The sequence below is a fragment of the Garra rufa genome, chromosome 3, assembly GCF_049309525.1.
Source record: "Garra rufa chromosome 3, GarRuf1.0, whole genome shotgun sequence".
NCBI lineage: Eukaryota > Metazoa > Chordata > Actinopteri > Cypriniformes > Cyprinidae > Garra > Garra rufa.
The window spans coordinates 6,731,089-6,752,306 of NC_133363.1; the positions used below are offsets into that span (position 1 = coordinate 6,731,089).

Below are 21,218 nucleotides of genomic sequence, written 5' to 3' on the forward strand. Positions count from 1 at the left end.
AGAAGAGATTCGACTTTTTTCATCCGGGAGTGGGGGATAATATGTCAAGACGCAAACAGACCAACCCTTTCAAAGTGAATTGTAGGTATCCCAGGTATTGTAAACACTTTTAATTTCACTCGTTCGTCTAGAAGAGGCGTTTTTTGTCTCCTGGAGGTGATAGTGATCATCATGTTAGTGAGCTCGGGTCATCACCATACAGTGTGCCATTGAGTTGTTTGCTTTCGTCAAGTCTTACATCCGCATTTTACTGTACGAGAACAACAGCCAGAGGCCAGGCGTTCATAAACTCTCATCACAATATGTTCACAGTATCACCCAATCTAGAGGATATACACGCGATTATTTAACTGAACCTTTAGTGTTTGTTGTTTGACTCCACGAACCGAATATATGTCCTCCTCACATTGACTTACTTTTGGTAATGCCACACTGATATATTTGAGAAGAGACTGCAACCATGCACAACCTTAAATAATGGCCTTTTAATATACATATTAAATATAAACCAGTAAACTATTGCAAGCTATCTGCACAAAGCCTGTACTCTTTTTATGGAGGTGTTTTCAAGAACTGAAGTCCACCTCTTCTGAACATTTATAATGTTTTATACCCGTTTGATACCTTGAATTTACTTGGCTGCAAATATATATATTCCAAAAATAATTATTTTTATTATATATTTATTTCACCAAGGATGTAATAAGTTAATAATTAAAAGTTTATTAAAAGTTAATAATAAATAATTTACATTGTTATAAAAAATACATATTTTGAATAAAATTCTTTTCATGAAAGAATCCTGAATAAAGAAATCACAGGTTCCAAAAAATTCTTGGCAGCACAACTGTTGATATTATCCAACACTGATAATTCTATTAATAAATCAGCATATTAGAATGATATCTGAAGAATCATGTGACACTTAAGACTGGAGTAACAGCTGATATAAATTCAGCTTTTCATCACAGGAATAAATTCTATTTTAAAGTATGTTCAAATAAAAAACATTATTTTATATTGTAAAAACATTTTGCAATATTACTGTTTTTTTCTGTATTTTTAATCAAATAAATGCAGACTTGATGAGCATTAGAGACTTCTTTAAAGACTTACACAAGTCTTACTTACGTTGAACTGTAGTGAATATATAGTATGTTAACACAAAGTTTCATTTTGGATGCGATTAATCGATTTGACAGCACTAATATATAATATATGTGACTCTGGAACACAAAACCAGTCATAAGGGTCTTTTTTTTTAAACTGAGATTTATACGATATCTGAAAAGCTGAATAAATACAACTATTTGAAAATCTGAAATCTTACGATGCAAAAAAAATAATATATATATATATATATTGAGAAAATCACCTTTAGAATTTGTGACTCCCAGAATCTGAATTGGATCGCAAAGTGCCTGAAAAATCACGATATTTTGGTCATTTCGATATATCGTTTAGCCCTACTTTCCACTGATGTATGGTTTGTTATGATAGGGCAATAATTGGCTGAGAAACAACTATTTGAATATCTAGAATCTGAATGTGCAAAATAGTGAGAAAATTGTCTTTAAAGTTGTCCAAATTAAGTAATTAGCAATGCATATTACTAATAAAAAATTAAGTTTTGATATATTTATGGTCGTAAAATTACTAAATGTTTTCATGGAACATGATCTTTACTTAATATCCGAGTTTTGCCATAAAACAAAAATTGATAATTTTGATCCATACAGTGTATTTTTGTCTACTGTGTCTATGTAAATGGTTTTGTGGTTCAAGGTCACATATATAAAAGTGTTCACTCCATAATTTAATCAGTGGGAACATAAAGATACATTAACTCCCATTGTAACTCCCATTTGTAGTATTGCACAGAATTAAATTAAAATGTACAATATAAATGTACAGTCCGGCACACACTGAGTTTGTAAAATGTAGATCTAGTTTGACTTGCAGACCAACATTATATTGCTTATTACATATACTAATAACATGAAATTGATTTAACTTTAAGAAGAAGATTATTTTACTATGCATAGAGACACTGGAGTGACAGAACACCAATAACACATAAGTTATAGAAATGTTACTGAATTCCACTTTTGACCAATCAGCATTTGATATTCCAAAAAGCAGGTTTGACATATGGAAACAATATGTTGACTCATAACAGGGTTTTTTGGTTTAAAATCATGATCACCAACCTCATGATTCATTTCACCTTCTAACGGGGAACTGGGAACTTCATTAGCATATATGTGACCCTGGACCACAAAACCAATCATAAGGGTCAATTTTTAAAATTGAGATTTACACATCATCCGAAAGTGGAATAAAAGCTTTCCATTGATGTATGGTTTGTTAGGATAAAACTATTTGAAAATCTGGAATCTGAGGGTGCGAAAAAATAAAAAAAATAAAAATCTAAATATTGAGAAAATCGCCTTTAAAATTGTCCAAATAAGTTTTTAGCAATGCATATTACTAATCAGAAATTAAGTTGTGATATATTTACAGTAGGAAATTTACTAAGTATCTTCATGGAACATAAAAAAAAAAAAAAAAAAAAAAAGATCATTTAGACCCATACAATGTGTTTTTTGGCTATAGGCTCTATGCACGGCGGTGAATGACGTACTTCCGGTGGAATATAAGGATGCTGGATTACTTCCGTTCCGGCGCGATTGTAGAGTGTTGTGTACTATTTTTTCTAATAACTTGTATTGTCTTCTATACTACGGTAACGTTAGTCACAAAAACAGACTCCACTCATATTGTTGATGCTTATTTGCTTTATTATATTAAATAAACATATAAAATGACATCTAAACGTATGAAAGTATCTTTTCAAAGACGGGAGGACAGCCCCTCTAGCCACCACTGCTGTGTGCCACAGTGTACAGCATCTGCTAAATTTAACACTTTTCTAAGTTTCCACGCGTTTCCTAAAGAATGTGTGATTATAAAACCAACTTTGCCGCCTTGTATCTCCATTACCACTGTTTCAGCTATAATTAGCAGTGATAATGCAGTGCTATTCATCTGTCGTAGAACTGCATTACATTTTTTATTCTTATTATTTTGTACAATAATCATCCATACTAGCTAAGATAACAGCTGTGGTTATCCAAGCTGAACAGTGGTAACGTTAGAAAAGTAAAAACTGAACTGGACTGAACATGTCCAACAGAACTTTGAACGTCACTTTTAAGCTACTCTACTCTCAGTTGGTGTGGAGTCTCTGCTTTCCTCATAGAGCGGTAGCAGTGAGCGTTCACTGAGATCTCATTTGTGGCCCTGATTTTACCTGACACTTTCAGACAAAATTACAAACACGCCTGCTGCTGGACGAATCGTAAAAAAATAATAGAAGTTCAGTTCAGGCGGTTCAGGTTAGCTGAATTTACCTTCATAATTGCACAGATACGAAGACACATAAAACTTGAAACCTTTCTCAAGTTTGCTCTGTGGCGTTGTACTGCACATCAGTGATTGTACATTTGGGCAACTCTTGCAAACACCGAGTAAAATTCGTCGACTCTGCCATAATCGCGTTTTTCTCCGCTTCAAACCTCTCCAACCGGAAACGGAATAGCAGCCTTGCGTCAAACGCGGAAGTACGCGTGCATAGAGCCTATTGTTACAAATATACCCGTGCGACTTAAGACTGGTTTTGTGGTCCAGGGTCACATATTTTTTTGCAATTCTCTCTTTATTAAGGGACGCATAATCCACAATGTAATGTGATGTGATTGCCAACAATAATTTATTTAGGTTGATTTATGCAGTTTTCAGATTTGTTTTCAAAGATTGTGAGTCTGCATTGCAGACTTATTGAAATATGGTTGTTTAACAGAAATTTGTGGTGTATAAAATTTATATTTCATTAAAATTTTTCATGACCGAACACCAAAAGTGTAACTTCCTACTGTTTAATTTAACATATCACTTGCTGTTTCTTCGTAAATTATTTTTAAAATTTACTAGCAATATAAAGCGAATGGAAATAGTTTCAACGTAAATTCTACAACATTTTTTCAGCATTTCCAGCAGCTACTTTGTGTCCCATATTTATGATTTGTTAAAACCAAAACCAGTCTTAAGTAGCATGGGTATATTTGCAGCAATAGCCAAAAATACATAGTATGGGTCAAAATGATCAATTATGCCAAAAATCAAGTAAAGATCATGTTCCATGAAGATATTTTGTACATTTCCTATCCTAAGTATTTCCAAACTTGATTTTTGATTAGTAATATGCATTGCTAAGAACTTCATTTGGACAACTTTAAAGGCGATTTTCTCAATATTTAGTTTTTTTTTGCACCCTCAGATTCCAGTTTTTCAAATATTGTCCTATCCTAACAATCTATACATCAATAGAAAACTTATTTCTTCAGCATTCAGTTGATGTATAAATCTCAGTTTTTTCAAAAAATGACCCTTATGATTGGTTTTGTGGTCCAGGTTCACATTTAAAGATTTACAGAGCTGGTAAAAGCCTGAGAGATTACTCTATTGTTTTTCGAATTGATTCTTAATACAAATAGGGGCTCTTGCAGACACACTGACACTCCATGGGAACATGTATGACTGATCTTGTTCTTCCATCATGCCTGGCTTTTGTCAATTAGGCAAAGTGAGGCCTGAATTGCTTGTCTGGGTTTATCTGATGCCCGTCTATGACTATTCTTCCAGCCCACCAATCTAGACAGCGTGCGCGGGCCCCGTCCCCTGCCTGTTCTCAGGATTTGCACTGTTTTCCGTTTGTAAAGGCTGTGGGATGGTTTGAATTCAGGAGTGCTCTCATTGTTTGGCATCCGAGTTAAGTTTTGTCTCTTTTTGTCTGTTTGGTTCCCACCCCCCTCTCCACTGACTTTAGCCTTTCTCTCGAGTCTGTTGGCTGATGAGTTTGTCTCTTTGTCTGGATTCAGACAGACACTGCGTCACCTCCTGCCTACAGACACACAGACTCTGAGATAACATCACAGTGGCACACAGAGGGGGGAGCGAGGGTGGATGGAAGGGAGAAGACGGAGGGAGGGTGGAGAGACAGATGTACAGACAGAACTGGCAGTGGGGGAAGGGAGACGCGCTTGCATCAATCACGAGCTGACTGCCGTGGAGCCGCTCTGTTGTATCCGTTCCTAGTTTTAATGCTGATATCCCTCATGCAAGTCTTATGTCCTTGTAGATGCTCACAAACACCTCTAGAAACCATCCTGAGGATGCTGGGAAAGTATAGGGTGCCAACTCTTGACAACCTTTGGTGATCAGTAGTAGATGTAAACTATTACATCGGTCGGCTGTTGTTTTTTAGATGGGAAAACAACATGTGGTGGAGGCATTCTTGAAATGGTCTGAGCTCAAATGTAGATTAAAGCTTTTGAACTTGGCCTAAACAATATATCGGTTGACTTGAGCTGAGGCTAACATCACTATTATTATTGCTCATACTTTGAGTTATGGGAAAATTCAGTCATTATTTAGTCACTTTCTTCTGAACACAAACTGAAGATATTTTGTAGAATGTTGGTGACCAGACAGTTTCCATTCGAAACCATTAAAGGAGAAGTTCACTTCCAGGACAAAAATGTTCAGATCATTTACTCACCCCTACCCCATGTCTTTCTTTCTTGAGTTGTAAAGAAATAGTTTTTTGAGGAAAACATTTCAGGATTTCTCTCCATATAGTTGACTTCTATGGTGCCAGCGAGTTTGAACTTTGAAAATGCAGTTTAAATGCAGCTTTAAAGGGATCCCAGCCAAGGAAGAATGGTCTTATCTAGCGAATCGATTGGTTAATTTCTAAAAAAAAAAAATGTACAATTTATATACCTTTTAACACCAAATGCTCATCTTGTCTAGCTCTGCGTGAACTCTGTGTATTCCAGTTCATGACTGTTATATCTGTTCATATCTGTTCTATATATAAATTGTCTTTTTTTTTTTTAAATAACCTGTCGTTTTGCTAGATAAGACCCTTCTTCCTCGGCTGGGATCATTTACAGCCATTTGAAGATGCATTTAAACTCCATTTTGGAAGTTCAGCCTTGCAGGCACTATAGAAGTCCACTATATCGAGAAAAATCCTTAAATGTTTGCATTAAAAAAAAACAATTTCTTTACGACTGAAGAAAGAAAGACACAAACTTCTTGGATGACAAGCGGGTGAGTAAATTGTAAATGTTTGTTTTGGAAGTGAACTAATCCATTAACATCCATACACTCACAGCAATGCCATCAAAGAAATAATTGTGACCCTGGACAACAAAGCCAGTCACAAGGGTCAGTTTTTTTGAAGTTGAGATTTATACGTATTATCTTTCCATTGATGTATGGTTTGTTCGGATAGGACAATATTTGGCTGAGATACAACTATTAAAAAAAAGAAGTGAAAATCGCCTTTAAAGTTGTCCAAATGAAGTTCTTAGCGATGCATATTACTAATCAAAAATTAGGTTTTGATATATTTATGGTATGAAATTTACAAAATATTTTCATGGAACATGATCTTTAATTAATATCCTAAAAATCGATCATTTTGACCCATACAATGTATGGTGGACTACTTCTTTATCGGCATTGATGGTTCCAAAAAGAACCTTTAAAATCCATAGAACCTTTCCATTGCACAAAATTTGCATCGCAAAAAAGGTTCTTTAGATTAGTGGAAAGAAACAAAACCATGGTTCTTCTAAGATTTGTTCACTGAAAGGTTCTTTGAGGAACCCAAAATGGTTCTTCAATGGCATTGCTGTGAAAACATCCTTTGGGACCTTTATATTTAGGAATGCATGGATGTTAAAGGGATAGTTCACCCAACAAATTAAAATTCTGTCATTAATTACTCACCCTCCTCATGTCGTTCCAAACCCGTAAGAACTTTGTTCATCTTCGGAATACAAATTAAGATATATTTATGATGAAATCCAAGAGCTTCTGACCGTGCATAGACCGTAGCGGAACTACCATGTTTAAGACCCAGAAAGGTAGTAAGGACGTTGTTATTTTTTGGCTAGCCTACTTATTTGAAGCAGAATATACAGACGATAAATTAATAGAGATGGACGTGCTATGTCAGAACGTGGCTTCTGCATCAGCACCATTTGTGGGCAACAAATACTGACAGGAAGAGAAGAAATTGTTGAATGAAGATGTTACTGTTATTATCTTTGCGCACAAAGTATTCTTGGAACTTCATAAAAATTACGGTTGAACCACTGATGCCACATGGACTATTTTAACAATGTCCTTACTACCTTTCTAGGCCTTGAACGTGACAGTTGTGCTGCTGTCTGTGCAGGCTCAGAAAGCTCTCGGATTTAATCAAAAATATCTTAAGTTGTGTTCTGAAGATGAACGAAGGTCTTACGGGTTTGGAACAACATGGGAGTGAGTAATTAATGAGAGAATTTTCATTTTTGGGTGAACTATCCCTTTAAGGGTTCTTCATAGAATCGATGGGAAAAGCACCTTTATTTTTTAGAGTTTACTATATATCTTTTGCTTGTGTTCAGCAGAGAACACAAATACAGGTTTGACACAAGGGCCAGTGACAGATTTATTTTTGGTTCAACTATCCCAATGGATGCATTGTTCAAATGACTAACAATTTATGATGCAATGGATAATTATTTTTCTGTATTAATGTAGTTTTTCAACAACTAGAGTGCCTCATTTTGTTGTCTCTTTGTCCATAGAGCTACTAGAGCTGAACATATCAGAGAGCACAGAAGGCTGGTCAATGCACAAAGCAATTGAAGAGCTGTCATCAGTAGATTGATGATCTTGTGCGAATTGATTTTTTCCCCCTATATTATTTGTCTTGCTTAAAAATCTAAAGTGCATTTTTTGTTGTTGTCGGTATCCCAGTTAGATACAGGAGTTCAAATGTTCATGTTATATGTTGGTTATATTTTTGAGTTGTGAGCTGCGTAGTAACTGATTTCATATAATCTGGATTATGTAATCGGATTCAAAAAATCAAATACTCATAATTAGAGTATATTACATTTTATAATGCTCATAATCAGGTTACAGTTACTTTTTATGGATTAGATGATTGTTGATGATTAAATCATTGATAATTTATGACTCTCCCTATGTCTTCTTTTAAATAGATTTCCAAACTTGAAACAACATGAAATATCTCTCAGGAAGTTAATATTTTAATAATTTAACAATACATTGGATATTTTCAGTTTGATGTCGCTTAATGGTCACACTGGTATGCAGCTAAATTAGCTAAATTAAATATTTCTGTTTTAGTGTTTAATTAATGATTAGATTTTTATCAACTCACAAACCCACAGCGGTTCTGGCATTAAAGGAGAATTTCACTTCCAGAACAAAAATTTAAAGATAATGTACTCACCCCCTTGTCATCCAAGATGTTCACGTCTTTCTTTCTTCAGTCGCAAAGAAATTGTTTTTTGAGAAAAACATTTCAGAATTTTTCTCTATATAATGGACTTCTATGGTGCCCTGAGTTTGAACTTCCAAAATGCAAAGGTGCGCAAATGTGGTTGTAAATGATCCTAGCCGAGGAAGAAGGGTCTTATCTAGCGAAACATGCGAAGAAGATCAAACACCCTTTGCAAAAAAGATAAAACGGCAATGTAGGATGATTCAAGAACTATCTTGAACTGGGGAGAGCAAGACAAGCTGAGCGTTTGGCATTAAAAAGTATATAAATTGTGTATATTTTTTATGAAAACAACCAATAATTTCTCTAGATAAGACCCTTCTTCCTTGACTGGGATTGTTTGAAGCCGCAGTTCAACCTCGGAGCACCATTGAAGTCCACTATATGAAGAAAAATCCTGAAATGTCTTCCTCAAAAAACATAATTTCTTTACGACTGAAGAAAGAAAGACATGAACATTTTGGATGACAAGGGGGTGAGTACATTATCTGTAATTTTTTGTTCTGGAAGTGAATTTCTCGGTTAAACCCAGTTTGGGAAACCCTGGTTGCAAATAATGCATTTTATAATGTTGATACAAAAAACTGGAATGTATATTCTCTCGCTCTGCTTTTTTATATCAATATGGCACATTCAATATTAAATTTGAAACCAGTTCGATAATCTAAAAAGTAGTCAGAATACATTAGCTAAAATGAGTAACCTAGATTACATTAATAACTACAGTTTCATCATGTAATGTGTCATCATCAGTAATGCATTACAATTTGTAAGTAATCTCCCCAGCTCTGATGAAATTGTAACTGGTTGTGTAAAATAGGTACATAATATCTTAATATCAATGTATCAGTTGCAGGCCTCCGAATCTTATCAAAACAATCATATTGTGGCAAGCTTTAAAGTAGAAGGGAAACATCTCATGTAGCCTCTGAAGAGCAGTACTAAATGAAAAAATATGACATTTAGGCAAAATAAGAAAAATGTACACATTTACAGTCTGTTCAAAAGTTTTCACCCCCTGGCTCTTAATGCATCGTTTTTTCCTTCTGGAGCATCAGTGATTACCTTCTGTAATAGTTGCATATGAGTCCCTCAGTTGTCCTCAGTGTAAAAAGATGGATCTCAAAATCGTACGGTAATTGTTGGAAAGGGTTCAAATGGTAGAAAACCAAAGAATTCGTGGGACCTGAAGGATCAAAACAATCAAATTGCGGCAAGCTTTGAAGTATCTGCAAATATCTGTGCTGCAGTAATGCCCATAAATAATGACTCTTACCTTAATCTCCATACCAAATTTGGCTAGACAATTATTTATCTTATCTGAATCATTCAGGTAGTTTGTTTTTGAGACGTTTGGCTTAAAGGTATAAAATAATACCATTTGTGACCCTGGACCACAAAACCAGTCTTAAGTCGCTGGGGTATATTTGTAGCAATAGCCAAAAATACATTGCATGGGTCAAAATTATTGATTTTTCTTTTATGTCAAAAATCATTAGGAATTTAAGTAAAGATCATGTTCCATGAAGATTTTTTGTAAAATTCCTACTGTAAATGTATCAAAATGTAATTTTTGATTAGTAAAATGCATTGTTAAGATCCTAATTTGGACAACTTTAAAGGTGATTTTCTCAGGATTTTGATTTTTTTGCACCCTCAGATTCCTGATTTTCAAATAGATGTATCTCGGCCAAATATTGTCCTATCCTAACAAACCATACATCAATAGAAAGATTATTTACTGAGCTTTCATATTATATATACACATCTCAGTTTTGTAAAATTTAACCTTATGACTGGTTTTGTGGTCCAGGGTCACATTTATGGAAACTGTAGACCTGGAAACAGTTCAATACACCAAATCAGGTGTTACCTTTAAGATCAAACTCATCATTTTTGTCTGTTGAACGATAAAACAGAAGGTAAAAGTCCCAAAGAGATAGATTTGAGACCATTATCAACCATATAGCAACACGTTTATAACCATTATGAAGACGATAGCAACACCTCATCGACCTCCCAGAATGCAAGGACTTTTATTAGAAAGCATTAAAATGAGGTTTTATTCGAATACTGGTTGCTGTTGATTAAAGCAGCCTTGCAGAAGGTGTTTGGTAGACGGTAGCAATGGAGTAATGGGATGCATGCAGAGGGAAAAGCATCTCCGTGTGGGCGTACGGAGTGCTTCTGGAGGAGATGATTCTCACATTAGAGGCACGGACTCGGCGCGCAGGAGATGCAGGCTGTTTCCTCTGGGACTGCAGTGTATGTGGAGTTGAGCGTGTAACGTGGGGGTTGGTGAGCGTGAGGTGGAGTGTGCGTGTTTGTAATGTGTTAATGCAGCATCAACTATTGTTCTGATCACAGAACACCACCGCAGCTCTGACCTCTGCTGTCGATACGGTCTGGCTTTTCTTTGACATTCAAAATCGAAGCGAGAATTATTCAGATTCGGGCTTTTTGATGTGTTCAAAACAGTGCATCCAGGATTCTTTTTGGTAACACTTTCTATGAAGCCTGTATTTATAATGCATTGTAAGGGTATTCATTATAATGCTTGCATAATGCCTTATATACAGCTGAGGTCAAAAGTTTATATCCCCCTTTCAGATCATACAAAATGCATGTTATTGTTTATTTAGTACTGCCCTGAAAAATATATTTCAAATAAAAGATGTTTATATAGTTTTTTTGTTTTTGTTTGGTGATAGTTGTTCATGAGTCCCTTGTTTGTCCTGAACAGTTAAACTGTCTGCTGTTCTTCAGAAAAATCCTTCAGGTCCCACTAATTCTTTGGTTTTCCAGCATTTTTGTGTATTTTAACCCTTTCCAACAACAACTGTATGATTTTGAGATCCATCTTTTCACACTGAGGACAACTGAGGGACTCGTATGCAACTATTACAGAAGGTGCAAACGCTCACTGATGCTTCAGAAGGAAAAATGATGCATTAAGAGCATGAAAACTTTTGGAATTTGAAGATTTGTCTTCTGGGAAACACCTTCTGTAGCTTCTGAAGAGCAGTACTAAGACAAAAAAAGAAAAATGTACACTTTCCATTCTGTTCAAAAGTTTTCACCCCCTGGCTTAATGCATAATCTTTTCTTCTGGAGCATCAGTGAGTGTTTGAACCTTTTGTAATAGTTGCATATGAGTCCCTCAGTTGTCCTCAGTGTGAAAAGATGCATCTCAAAATCATACAGTCATTGTTGGAAAGGATTCAAATACACAAAAATGCTGGAAAACCAAAGATTTTGTGGGACCTGAAGGATTTTCTGAAGAACAGCAGGCAGTTTAACTGTTCAGGACAAACAAGGGACTCATGAACAACTATCACTAAAGTAAAAACACAGCTGTGGATCATTCAGGTAACAACACAGTATTAAGAATCAAGAGGATGTAAACTTTTGAACAGGGTCATTTTTTTTTTTTATAAATTCAACTATTATTTTCTCTTGTGGACTATATGTAAACATCTTTGATGTAAAATATCTTATTCAGGTCAGTACCAAATAAACACCATGCATTTTGTATGATCCCTCTTATTTTGGTCAAATAATTAACATTTTGCAGATTCTGAAAGGGGGATGTAAACTTTTGACCTCAACTGTACCTAAGATTAATAAATGCAATTTTATTGTTAGTTCATATTAACTGACGTAGTTAATGGCACATAACCACACCGATTGTGCTACATTATGAGTGACGCATCAAATTGTATCTACTTTTTTGGCCATAAAACAAAAAAACCTCTGCAACCTGACTTGGGCGTGTATGTAACACACAGAAATGCACTAAAACTCTCAATAAACTCAGCAACCACATAACAAAGCAGGCTCAAAAACTAGTTTGAAATTTAGTGGCACCTTCATTGAGCTTGTCGTTTCACTCACAGGGCCTTTTCACACGACTGGGTTGTCCGGCCCACAGCACACTTTTGAGATGGATGCTAGAGATGATTTCATTGAGGACGGTGAATGCCATAGCAACAACTCACAGGAACCTGAAGAGCAAGACAGCACAAGTGGTGAGATACACAGCTTCAGAGGCAACTCACGACTGAATGTCTGTGTCTGTCTCTGAATTTATTTATATATTTGCTTACTGCACATAAGATTTTGAAAAACCGAGAAGACAGCTAGTGTTGAAACTGCAAGGTGACCTGTAATGCAGCCATTGATAACATTATGAACGTTTTTCCCCGATGCTGTCAGACGACGGTGATAGTGATTTTGATAAAGACGACTCTTCAAATGCCTCTGCTGATGACAGCATGACGAGTAATAAGAGCAGCCAATGCCCCATGCTACATGATGACGTCAAAGAGGTGAGTGATGGAGGTTTAATGTAAGATTGTTGTGTGATTACCTCACATTCTTGTGTTATCATGATTTGCATGACAGCATTGTCACAGGCAACGCTCAGACACCCCGGTTTCTCACTGTCAAATAACTTAACCTTGATCAGTTCTTGATTAGGATAAAAACTTTCTGGCTTCTTTTCTCATAATTCTGATCTTGTTTTTTGCAGTTCTGTTTTTTATTTTTTTTTTTTACCTCAGAATTGTGATATAAATGTCCAAATAATAATTGTGTGATTAAAAACTCCCAATTGCAAGAAATAAAGTCAGAATTGCGAGAAATTTACACACACACAAACACAATTTCTGACTTTTTTCTCGCAAATACAAGGATCTCGCAATTCTGACTTTTTTTCCCTCAGAATTCAGATTTTTTTTTTCAGAATTGTAACTCAAAATTGTGAGCTATAAAGTCAGAATTGCGAGATATAAACTCATAATTCTGACGTTCTTTTCTCCGAATTGCATGACTCAAATGCGAGAAATACAGTAATTATATTATGCAATTCTAAGAAAAAAGTCAGAAATGCAAGATAAAAACTTTTTTCGCAAATGCGAGTTTGTATCTCATAATTCTGATCTTGTTTTTTGCAGTTCTGTTTTTTGTTTTTTTTTACCTCAGAATTGTGATATAAATGTCCAAATAATAATTGTGTGATTAAAAACTCCCAATTGCAAGAAATAAAGTCAGAATTGCGAGAAATAGTCAGAATTGCAAGATAAAAACATAGAATTCTGACTTTTTTTCTGAGAATCGCATGATATAAACTCACAATTGCAAGAAATTTACACACACACAAACACAATTTCTGACTTTTTTCTCGCAAATACAAGGATCTCGCAATTCTGACTTTTTTTTTCTCAGAATTGTAACTCAAAATTGTGAGTTATAAAGTCAGAATTGCGAGATATAAACTCATAATTCTTACGATTTTTTCTCCGAATTGCATGACTCAATTGCGAGAAATACAGTAATTATATTATGCATATTTCATGAAATTATATCATGCAATTCTAAGAAAAAGTCAGAAAAACTCTAAAATTGTGAGAAATAAAGTCAGAATTGCAAGATAAAAACTTTTTTCGCAAATGCGAGTTTGTATCTCATAATTCTGACCTTGTTTTTTGCAATTCTGATATTTTTTTTCCGTCAGAATTGTAATATAAACATTTATTTGAGAGACATAAAGTCAGAATTGTTATTAAAAAATTCCCATTTGTAAGAAACAAAGTCAGTATTGCAAGATAAAAACTTACATTGGTGAGGAAAAAAGTCAGAATTGAGGTTTTATCTTGCAATTCTGACTTTTTTTCCTTAGAATTGCATGATATAAACTCACAATTGCAAGAAATTTACACACACAAACACAATTTCTGACTTTTTTCACGCAAATACAAGGATCTCGCAATTCTGACTTTTTTTTCCTCAGAATTCAGACTTTTTTTTGTCAGAATTGTAATATAAACTCAAAATTGTGAGTTATAAAGTCAGAATTGCGAGATATAAACTCATAATTCTGACGTTTTTTTTTTCTACGAATTGCATGACTCAAATGCGAGAAATACAGTAATTATATTATGCATATTTCATGTAATTATATTATGCATATTTCATGAAATTATATTATGCATATTTCATGAAATTATTTCATGCAATTATATCATGCAATTCTAAGAAAAAAGTCAGAAAAACTCTAAAATTGTGAGAAATAGAGTCAGAATTGCAAGATAAAAACTTGCAATCCTGACTTCTTTTTTCGCAAATGCGAGTTTGTATCTCATAATTCTGACCTTGTTTTTTGCAATTCTGATATTTTTTTTTTCCTCAGAATTGTAATATAAACATGTATTTGCGAGACAAAGTCAGAATTGTTATTAAAAATTCCCATTTGTAAGAAACAAAGTCAGTATTGCAAGATAAAAACGTACAATTGTGAGAAATAGTCAGAATTGCAAGATAAAAACTTACATTGGTGAGGCAACAAGTCAGAATTGAGTTCTTATCTTGCAATTCTGACTTTATTTCTCACAATTTCAGAGTTTTTCTGACTTTTTTTCCTTAGAATTGCATGATATAAACTCACAATTGCAAGAAATTTGCGCGCACACACACACACACACACACACACACACACACAATTACTGACTTCTTTATCGCAAATACAAGTTAGTATCTCGCAATTCAGACTTTTTTTCCTCAGAATTGTGATATAAACTGAGAAATTTACTCACAATTCTGATGTTTTTTCTTAGAATTGCATGACTCAAATGCAAGAAATAAAGTCAGAATTGCAAGATAAAAATCTACAATTATGACTTTTTTCTCACAAATGCGAGTCTGTATCTCGTGATTGACTTGTTTCTTGAAATTCTGACTTTTTTGTCAGAATTGTGATATAACTTTATATACTTTATTTCTCACAATTGTGAGTATATCATGCAATTCTGAGAATAAAGTCAGAATTACGAGATATACTCAAAATTGTGGATTATAAAGTCAGAATTGCAAGATGTAAACTCACAATTCTGACTTTTTTTCTCAGAATTGCATGACATACAATTGTGAGAAATAAAGTCAAAATTGCAAGATGATAACTTACAATTCTGTCTCTTTTCTTGAAATTCTTACTTTTTTTTCTCAAAATTGTGATATAAATTCCCAATTGCGAATAATAACGTCAGAATTGCTAGACGTAGTCAGAATTGCGAGATATAAATTCACAATTCTGACTTTTTTCGTAGAATTATATGATTAAAAACTCCCAATTTTCCTTACCAATGTAAGTTTTTATCTTACATTCTGATTTTTTCCTCGCAATTCTTAGAAAAGTAGTCAGAACTAAATTTATGTCTTGCAATTCTGTCTTTATAATCCAATTGTAAAAAATAAAGTCAGAATTGCAAGATAAAAACGTACAATTCTGACATTTTTCTCGCAAATGCGAGTCTGTATCTCATAATTCTGACTTTATTTCTCAGAATTGAATTTTTATCTCACACAATTCTGGCTCTATAATTCACAATGATGAGTTTGTATCACACAATTCTGAGAAAAAAAACAGACAACGTAAACTAATTTTAATGCAAAAAAATTCTGTTTTGTAGCAGACTTCAATGCGGAATTGATAATTGAGTAAATTAAACGTGGAATTTTTAAAGGCCAGAGTACATGATAGTTTTATTTACGGGTCTGTGTGACTTCATAAAACTGAGGTGAAAAGCATGACAAAATTCTTTGTCATCCTACCTCAACGATTGTTGGCATCTTTAAGGGTCGATAGATATTTTTGTAGGGTGAGTCATGGCTCTATAGCAACCCAGTTGACACGACAGTTGGAATGAGTCACGAGGGCTTATGCATTCATTTGTCTGCCACACCACACCAATGTCGCATCAGTCATCCACAGCTACAGTCATTAGCAGATTCAGGGAACAGTCACTTGTGTGAAATCATACTATATACAAAAATATTACACTACATTTCAGACTGTAAGACCTTGTTACTCTAAATTTGGCCATTGTTTTAACTGTTTGTTGGTGCATTATATCTGTTAGGAGAACGATGAGGGGACAGACCAGGGGAGCAGTTTTGTATGTCCTCTTTGTTCCCTGGAGTTCAGTAGCCCAGATCAGCTCATCGCACATGTCTATCAGGTGAGGACAACACTACCGAAGCCTATTGTGTCTTTTAGACTCTTTTTACGCCTGGTATTAAGATTATCTTGGATGATCCAATCACAAGTGGACAGTGATACATATGTGTGATAAATACAATTGAAGTCAAAGGTTTACATACACCTTGCAGAATCTGCAAAATGTTAATTATTTGACCAAAATAACAGTGATCATACAAAATGCATGTTGTTTTTTTATTTAGTACTGACCTGAATAAGATATTTCTCATAAAAAAATGTTAACATTTACTCCACAAGAGAAAATAATAGTTAAATTTATAAAAATGACTGTTCAAAAGTTTACATACACTTGATTCTTAATACTATGTTGTTACCTGAATGATCCACAGCTGTGTTTTTTTGTTTAGTGATAGTTGTTCATGAGTCCCTTGTTTGTCCTGAACAGTCTGCTGTTCTGACCTTCAGGTCCAACAAACACCGACTGTATGATTTTGAGATCCATCTTTCAACACTGAGGGACTCATATGCAACTATTACGGAAGGTTCAAACTCTCATTAGCCGCGTTTCCACTGTCGGGCCAAAAGCGGGCGTGCTAGTGCGTGCCAGATCCAGTCGCGTTTCCACTGTCACTTCCGGAGCCTGATCGTGCCTCGTCGGTGCTTCCAAAGACGTGATAAAATACATCGTTGCTGGACTCGCAAAGCTAAATATCCAGCGCACCACAATGCAAGTTCGAGACAAGTTGAAGAAATTGCGGGCGCAGTAAAAAGCCATAAAATCGCACAATGGACAAAGCGGTGCCCAGAGAAGACACTTACATTAGGCAGATATTATATGGAAATGCAGTTTTGATGGGCACATTACTTAAATGGTTATCTGATGGGGCACCTTTTGTGTCCTGTGTAAATCAGGTCCTATTCAGTAATAGTTACACTATTAACTGTTGTTACAGATATGTGATGAAAACATTTAAATGCATGTCTGTTTAGTATCTACTCGTATTTAAATTTGGAAAAATGCAAATAAGATCCTATAAAAATGAGATCTGATGTATAAGTTTTTTTACATCGTCCAAAAACCCCCACAGAAACTCACCAACACACCTTGATAAATTGTTAACATACACTGTACCTGTATCTGTACCTAAATAAAAGCATAAAAAATTATACTAGAAGTACAACTGTGTAGTTATTTTTTGCAGTAGTGTGTAGATAATATGCAACATTTTGTTTAATGTAATACCAAGTTAGACGAAAGATTTGTGTGTAGGTCATAAAAACAAAGCTTCTTTTCAAGTGATTTATTACTGTAATATATTACAAATATTGCTGCTGCATAAACAACTGTTGCAGAGCACTTCTTGCATCAGAACAGACATCACCAACATTACAAGACGTTTCTGCATTCGCTGTATCCGGCTTCCACGTCGCTTTATTGTTCTTTTTCGCTTTGCAGCTAATATAAGCTTTCGCCGTAAACGCTGCTGAGCCTCCGTCTTCGCATCTTGGTTTCGCTGCCTCATCTTCCACCAAGAAAACACTGAAAGGAGCAAACAGCCGCTTCGGCTCTCTTCCTTCGATAATCACACTACGGTGACTTACTTTCAATCTCCCCGCTGAAAGGGGAGGGGTTTCGTGACGTTTGATTCAAGGAGGTGTGTAAAGGGCGGGCTTTAGGTTTGCGCAGCGAGGCTACTGGCTCGATAGTGGAAACGCAGCTTACTTTTGGTCTTGGTGCTTGCGACTCGAGGCCATTGACCCCGCCCGGCACGCTCTTAGCACTGGCTCGCACTGGCCCGACAGTGGAAAAGCGGCTATTGATGCTTTAGAAAGAAACACAATGCATTAAGAGCCAGGGGTGAAAACTTTTTGGATTTGAAGATTACGGTAAATTTAACTTATTTTGTCTTCTGGGAAACATGCAAGTATCATTTGTAGCTTCAGTACTGAATGAAAAAATATGATATTTAAGCAAAATAAGAAAAATGTACTCTTCATTCTGTTCGAAAGTTTTCACCCTAAGGCTCTTAATGCATAGTTTTTTTTTCTTCTGGAGCATCAGTGAGTGTTTGAACCTTCTGTAATAGTTGCATATGAGTCCCTCTGTTGTCCAAAGTGTGAAAAGATGGATCTCAGAATTATACAGTCATTGTTGGAAAGGGTTCAAATGCAAAAAAAATAAAAAAAATGCTGAAAAACCTAATTTGTGGGACCCAAAGGACTTTTCTGAAGAACAGCAGACAGTTCAACTGTTCAGGACAAACGAGGGACTCATGAACAAACTGAAATTTCATTTGCAAGAATTTATGCAAAAGTTGCTTAAAGTATAGCCATAAGTTCGTATGTCATTTTAAACCAGTAATACCAGGGGTGTCCAAACTCAGTCCTGGAGGGCCGGTGTCCTGCAGAGTTTAGTTCCAACTTGCCTCAACACACCTGGTTAGATGTTTCTAGTATGCCTAGTAAGACCTTGATTAGCTGGTTCAGGTGTGTTTAATTGGGATTGGAGCTAAATTCTGTAGGACAGTGGCCCTCTTGGAGCAGGACTGGAAACCCTTTTGTAATATTTAAATTTTTTCGTGAGGAGAAATTATGGATGTACTAATTGCTCTTTTCAAATCATCTAAAATGAATGGAGACTGCCTCAAATGATAAGTTTACTTTTGCACCCTTTTTGAAGCTTGAAATTTCTTGCTTTAAAATTGTCCAGAAGATAGAAATTCATATAGGTTTGGAACAACTTGAGGTTGAGTAAAGTCGAACGCACCTTTTCCTTTTTTTTTGGAGAGTTCTGTCACGAAATATACGTCACTCAACCGGACCAATCAGGTTGTGAATGTATTACTATGCCATTAGGTTCAGTATCTTTAGGTTCCCTGTCAAAAATGCTAGTGTGAACGCTAAGTGTGAATGCACTCTTAAGTCTCAGTTGAGAAGAATCTATGTATGAAAACTCTTTGTGTCTTATTTACTTTGAACAGCACACAGCTGTGGGTGGCAGTAAGAGTTACATCTGTCCTGTTTGTGGACGAGCTCTCAGTTCTCCAGGCTCTCTTGGTCGCCATCTTCTCATCCATTCAGAGGACAGACTGTCCAACTGTGCCGTATGTGGGGCTCACTTCACAGACACCAACAACTTCAACAGGTCAGCTCTTTACTCAAGACACCATTTTACCAGGATGCTGTGCTTTGTTGTTTGCTCTAACTGCTCTGTTTCTTGGTCTGAAATTGTAGGGAAAAGTTGAAGGAGTTCATTGACACAAGCAGTATAGAGATCAACAGTGAGGGTGAAGCCTGTTCCATGTCCAACTCTCTACCCAGAAGCACTATGACCAACCCTAACACAAATTCTGGTTCTGTACTGACCTCATTGCCAGACGGACTTCTCCCTTCTGCACCTTCTCTTTCCTCGCTCTCTGACAGCCTCAGTCCTCCCAACGCAGGACTTCCGCCTCTTCCAGACCTCATGAACTCTATGCCCGTGTACCCCGCTGGGGTTTTGTTGGTCTGCAACAGCTGCGTAGCCTACCAGCAGCTTGTGGATGCCCAGTCGCCATCCATGCGGAAATGGGCAATCCGTAGGAAGAACGAACCCGTAGAGGTGCGGATGCAACGGCTTGAACGTGAGCGAACGGCCAAGAAGACCAAACGAGCATGTGAGACACCAGAAGAGCGAGAGATGCGCCGTTTACGAGACCGTGAGGCAAAGAGGCTGCAAAGGATGCAGGAGTCAGACGAACAACGGGCACGTCGTCTGCAGCGAGACCGGGAGGCCATGCGAGTCAAACGGGCCAACGAGACGCCCGAGAAGAGGCAGGCACGGCTAATCCGTGAGAGGGAGGCCAAGAGGCTGAAGCGGCGCTTGGAAAAGATCGACCCATCATTGAGAAACCAGATTGAGCATGACCCTGCTGCGATGGCTGCGCTCACTGCTGATATGAGTCTATTCCAGTTTTCCTTTCCCATGTCTGTCCCTTCCATGGACAACGGACTGTTTATGAAGCTCCCCTAACAAGCACACCTCTCAGCCCAACATTTGAGAAGAATTTGCAATTTTTTCCTGACCATAACTGTGATGTAAAGGTTATGGTCTTGCAGTTTCAAGAAGGTGCTCACCCTGACAGTGATTTGCCGTGATGTAGGCACCAGATGACGTTTATTTTGCAACGCAACAATGTTGAGCAGAGTTCAACTTTATGCAGACAGGCAGCAACACACATGGTGACTGCCAGAGACACATGATCCGCTGCCTGATACACTTGAATATCGCATTTGAGTACAGAAGTGGTTCTACAGGATTGACAAGGCAAGCAATTGCTCAGAACCCCTAAGGGTGTCAGATTAGAGTAGAGTCAACAGCAAGAAGAAATAAACCTTATGAAAACTAGAGCTTGGCAATGTTTAGTAGACTACACTGAACCCCTCTAGGGGGCCTCATCCCTTTAACTATGATCTCAGTGAAAAGAAGAGCAGGCATCATGCAGATGATGTTCCCCAATCTGGTTGTCAGAAGAGGAAAGGCAATTCTGCAGCACCAGTGTGCCCAAAAAAAAAAGTAGAGACACCTACAATTGACCAAGATCATGCAGATGATGTTGCCATCTGGTAGTCAGAAAAAGCAAAAATGAGTCTGCAGCACCAGTGTCCCCAAAAAATCACCACCAGTCAAGTATGGACACCTACAAGTGACCAAGAATAAAGATGATGTTCCCATCTGGTAGTCAGAAGAGGAAAGACGATTCTGCAGCACCAGTGTCCCCCGAAAAAATGTGCACCAGTCAAATAGGG

The 21,218-nt window shown here is 36.4% G+C and overlaps 1 protein-coding gene across 1 annotated transcript; it reads left to right on the forward strand.

Annotated features, from left to right (window-relative positions):
- The first annotated feature begins 12,330 nt into the window (after positions 1-12,330).
- Positions 12,331-21,206, forward strand: LOC141332393 (zinc finger protein 821-like). The gene is made up of 5 exons (XM_073837535.1): positions 12,331-12,462; positions 12,650-12,762; positions 16,351-16,449; positions 19,412-19,575; positions 19,665-21,206. The coding sequence occupies exons 1-5, from the start codon at positions 12,378-12,380 to the stop codon at positions 20,440-20,442; spliced, it is 1,239 nt and encodes a 412-aa protein (XP_073693636.1). The 5' UTR covers positions 12,331-12,377; the 3' UTR covers positions 20,443-21,206.
- Positions 21,207-21,218: the final 12 nt, after the last annotated feature.

Excerpts from the sequence above, each read along its gene's own strand:
- LOC141332393 (XM_073837535.1), top strand. The coding sequence starts at position 12,378 with ATGGATGCTAGAGATGATTTCATTGAGGACGGTGAATGCCATAGCAAC. Across the intron at positions 12,463-12,649 it reads AGAGCAAGACAGCACAAGTG|ACGACGGTGATAGTGATTTT; the intron begins GTGAGATACACA and ends CGATGCTGTCAG. Across the intron at positions 16,450-19,411 it reads TCATCGCACATGTCTATCAG|CACACAGCTGTGGGTGGCAG; the intron begins GTGAGGACAACA and ends TACTTTGAACAG.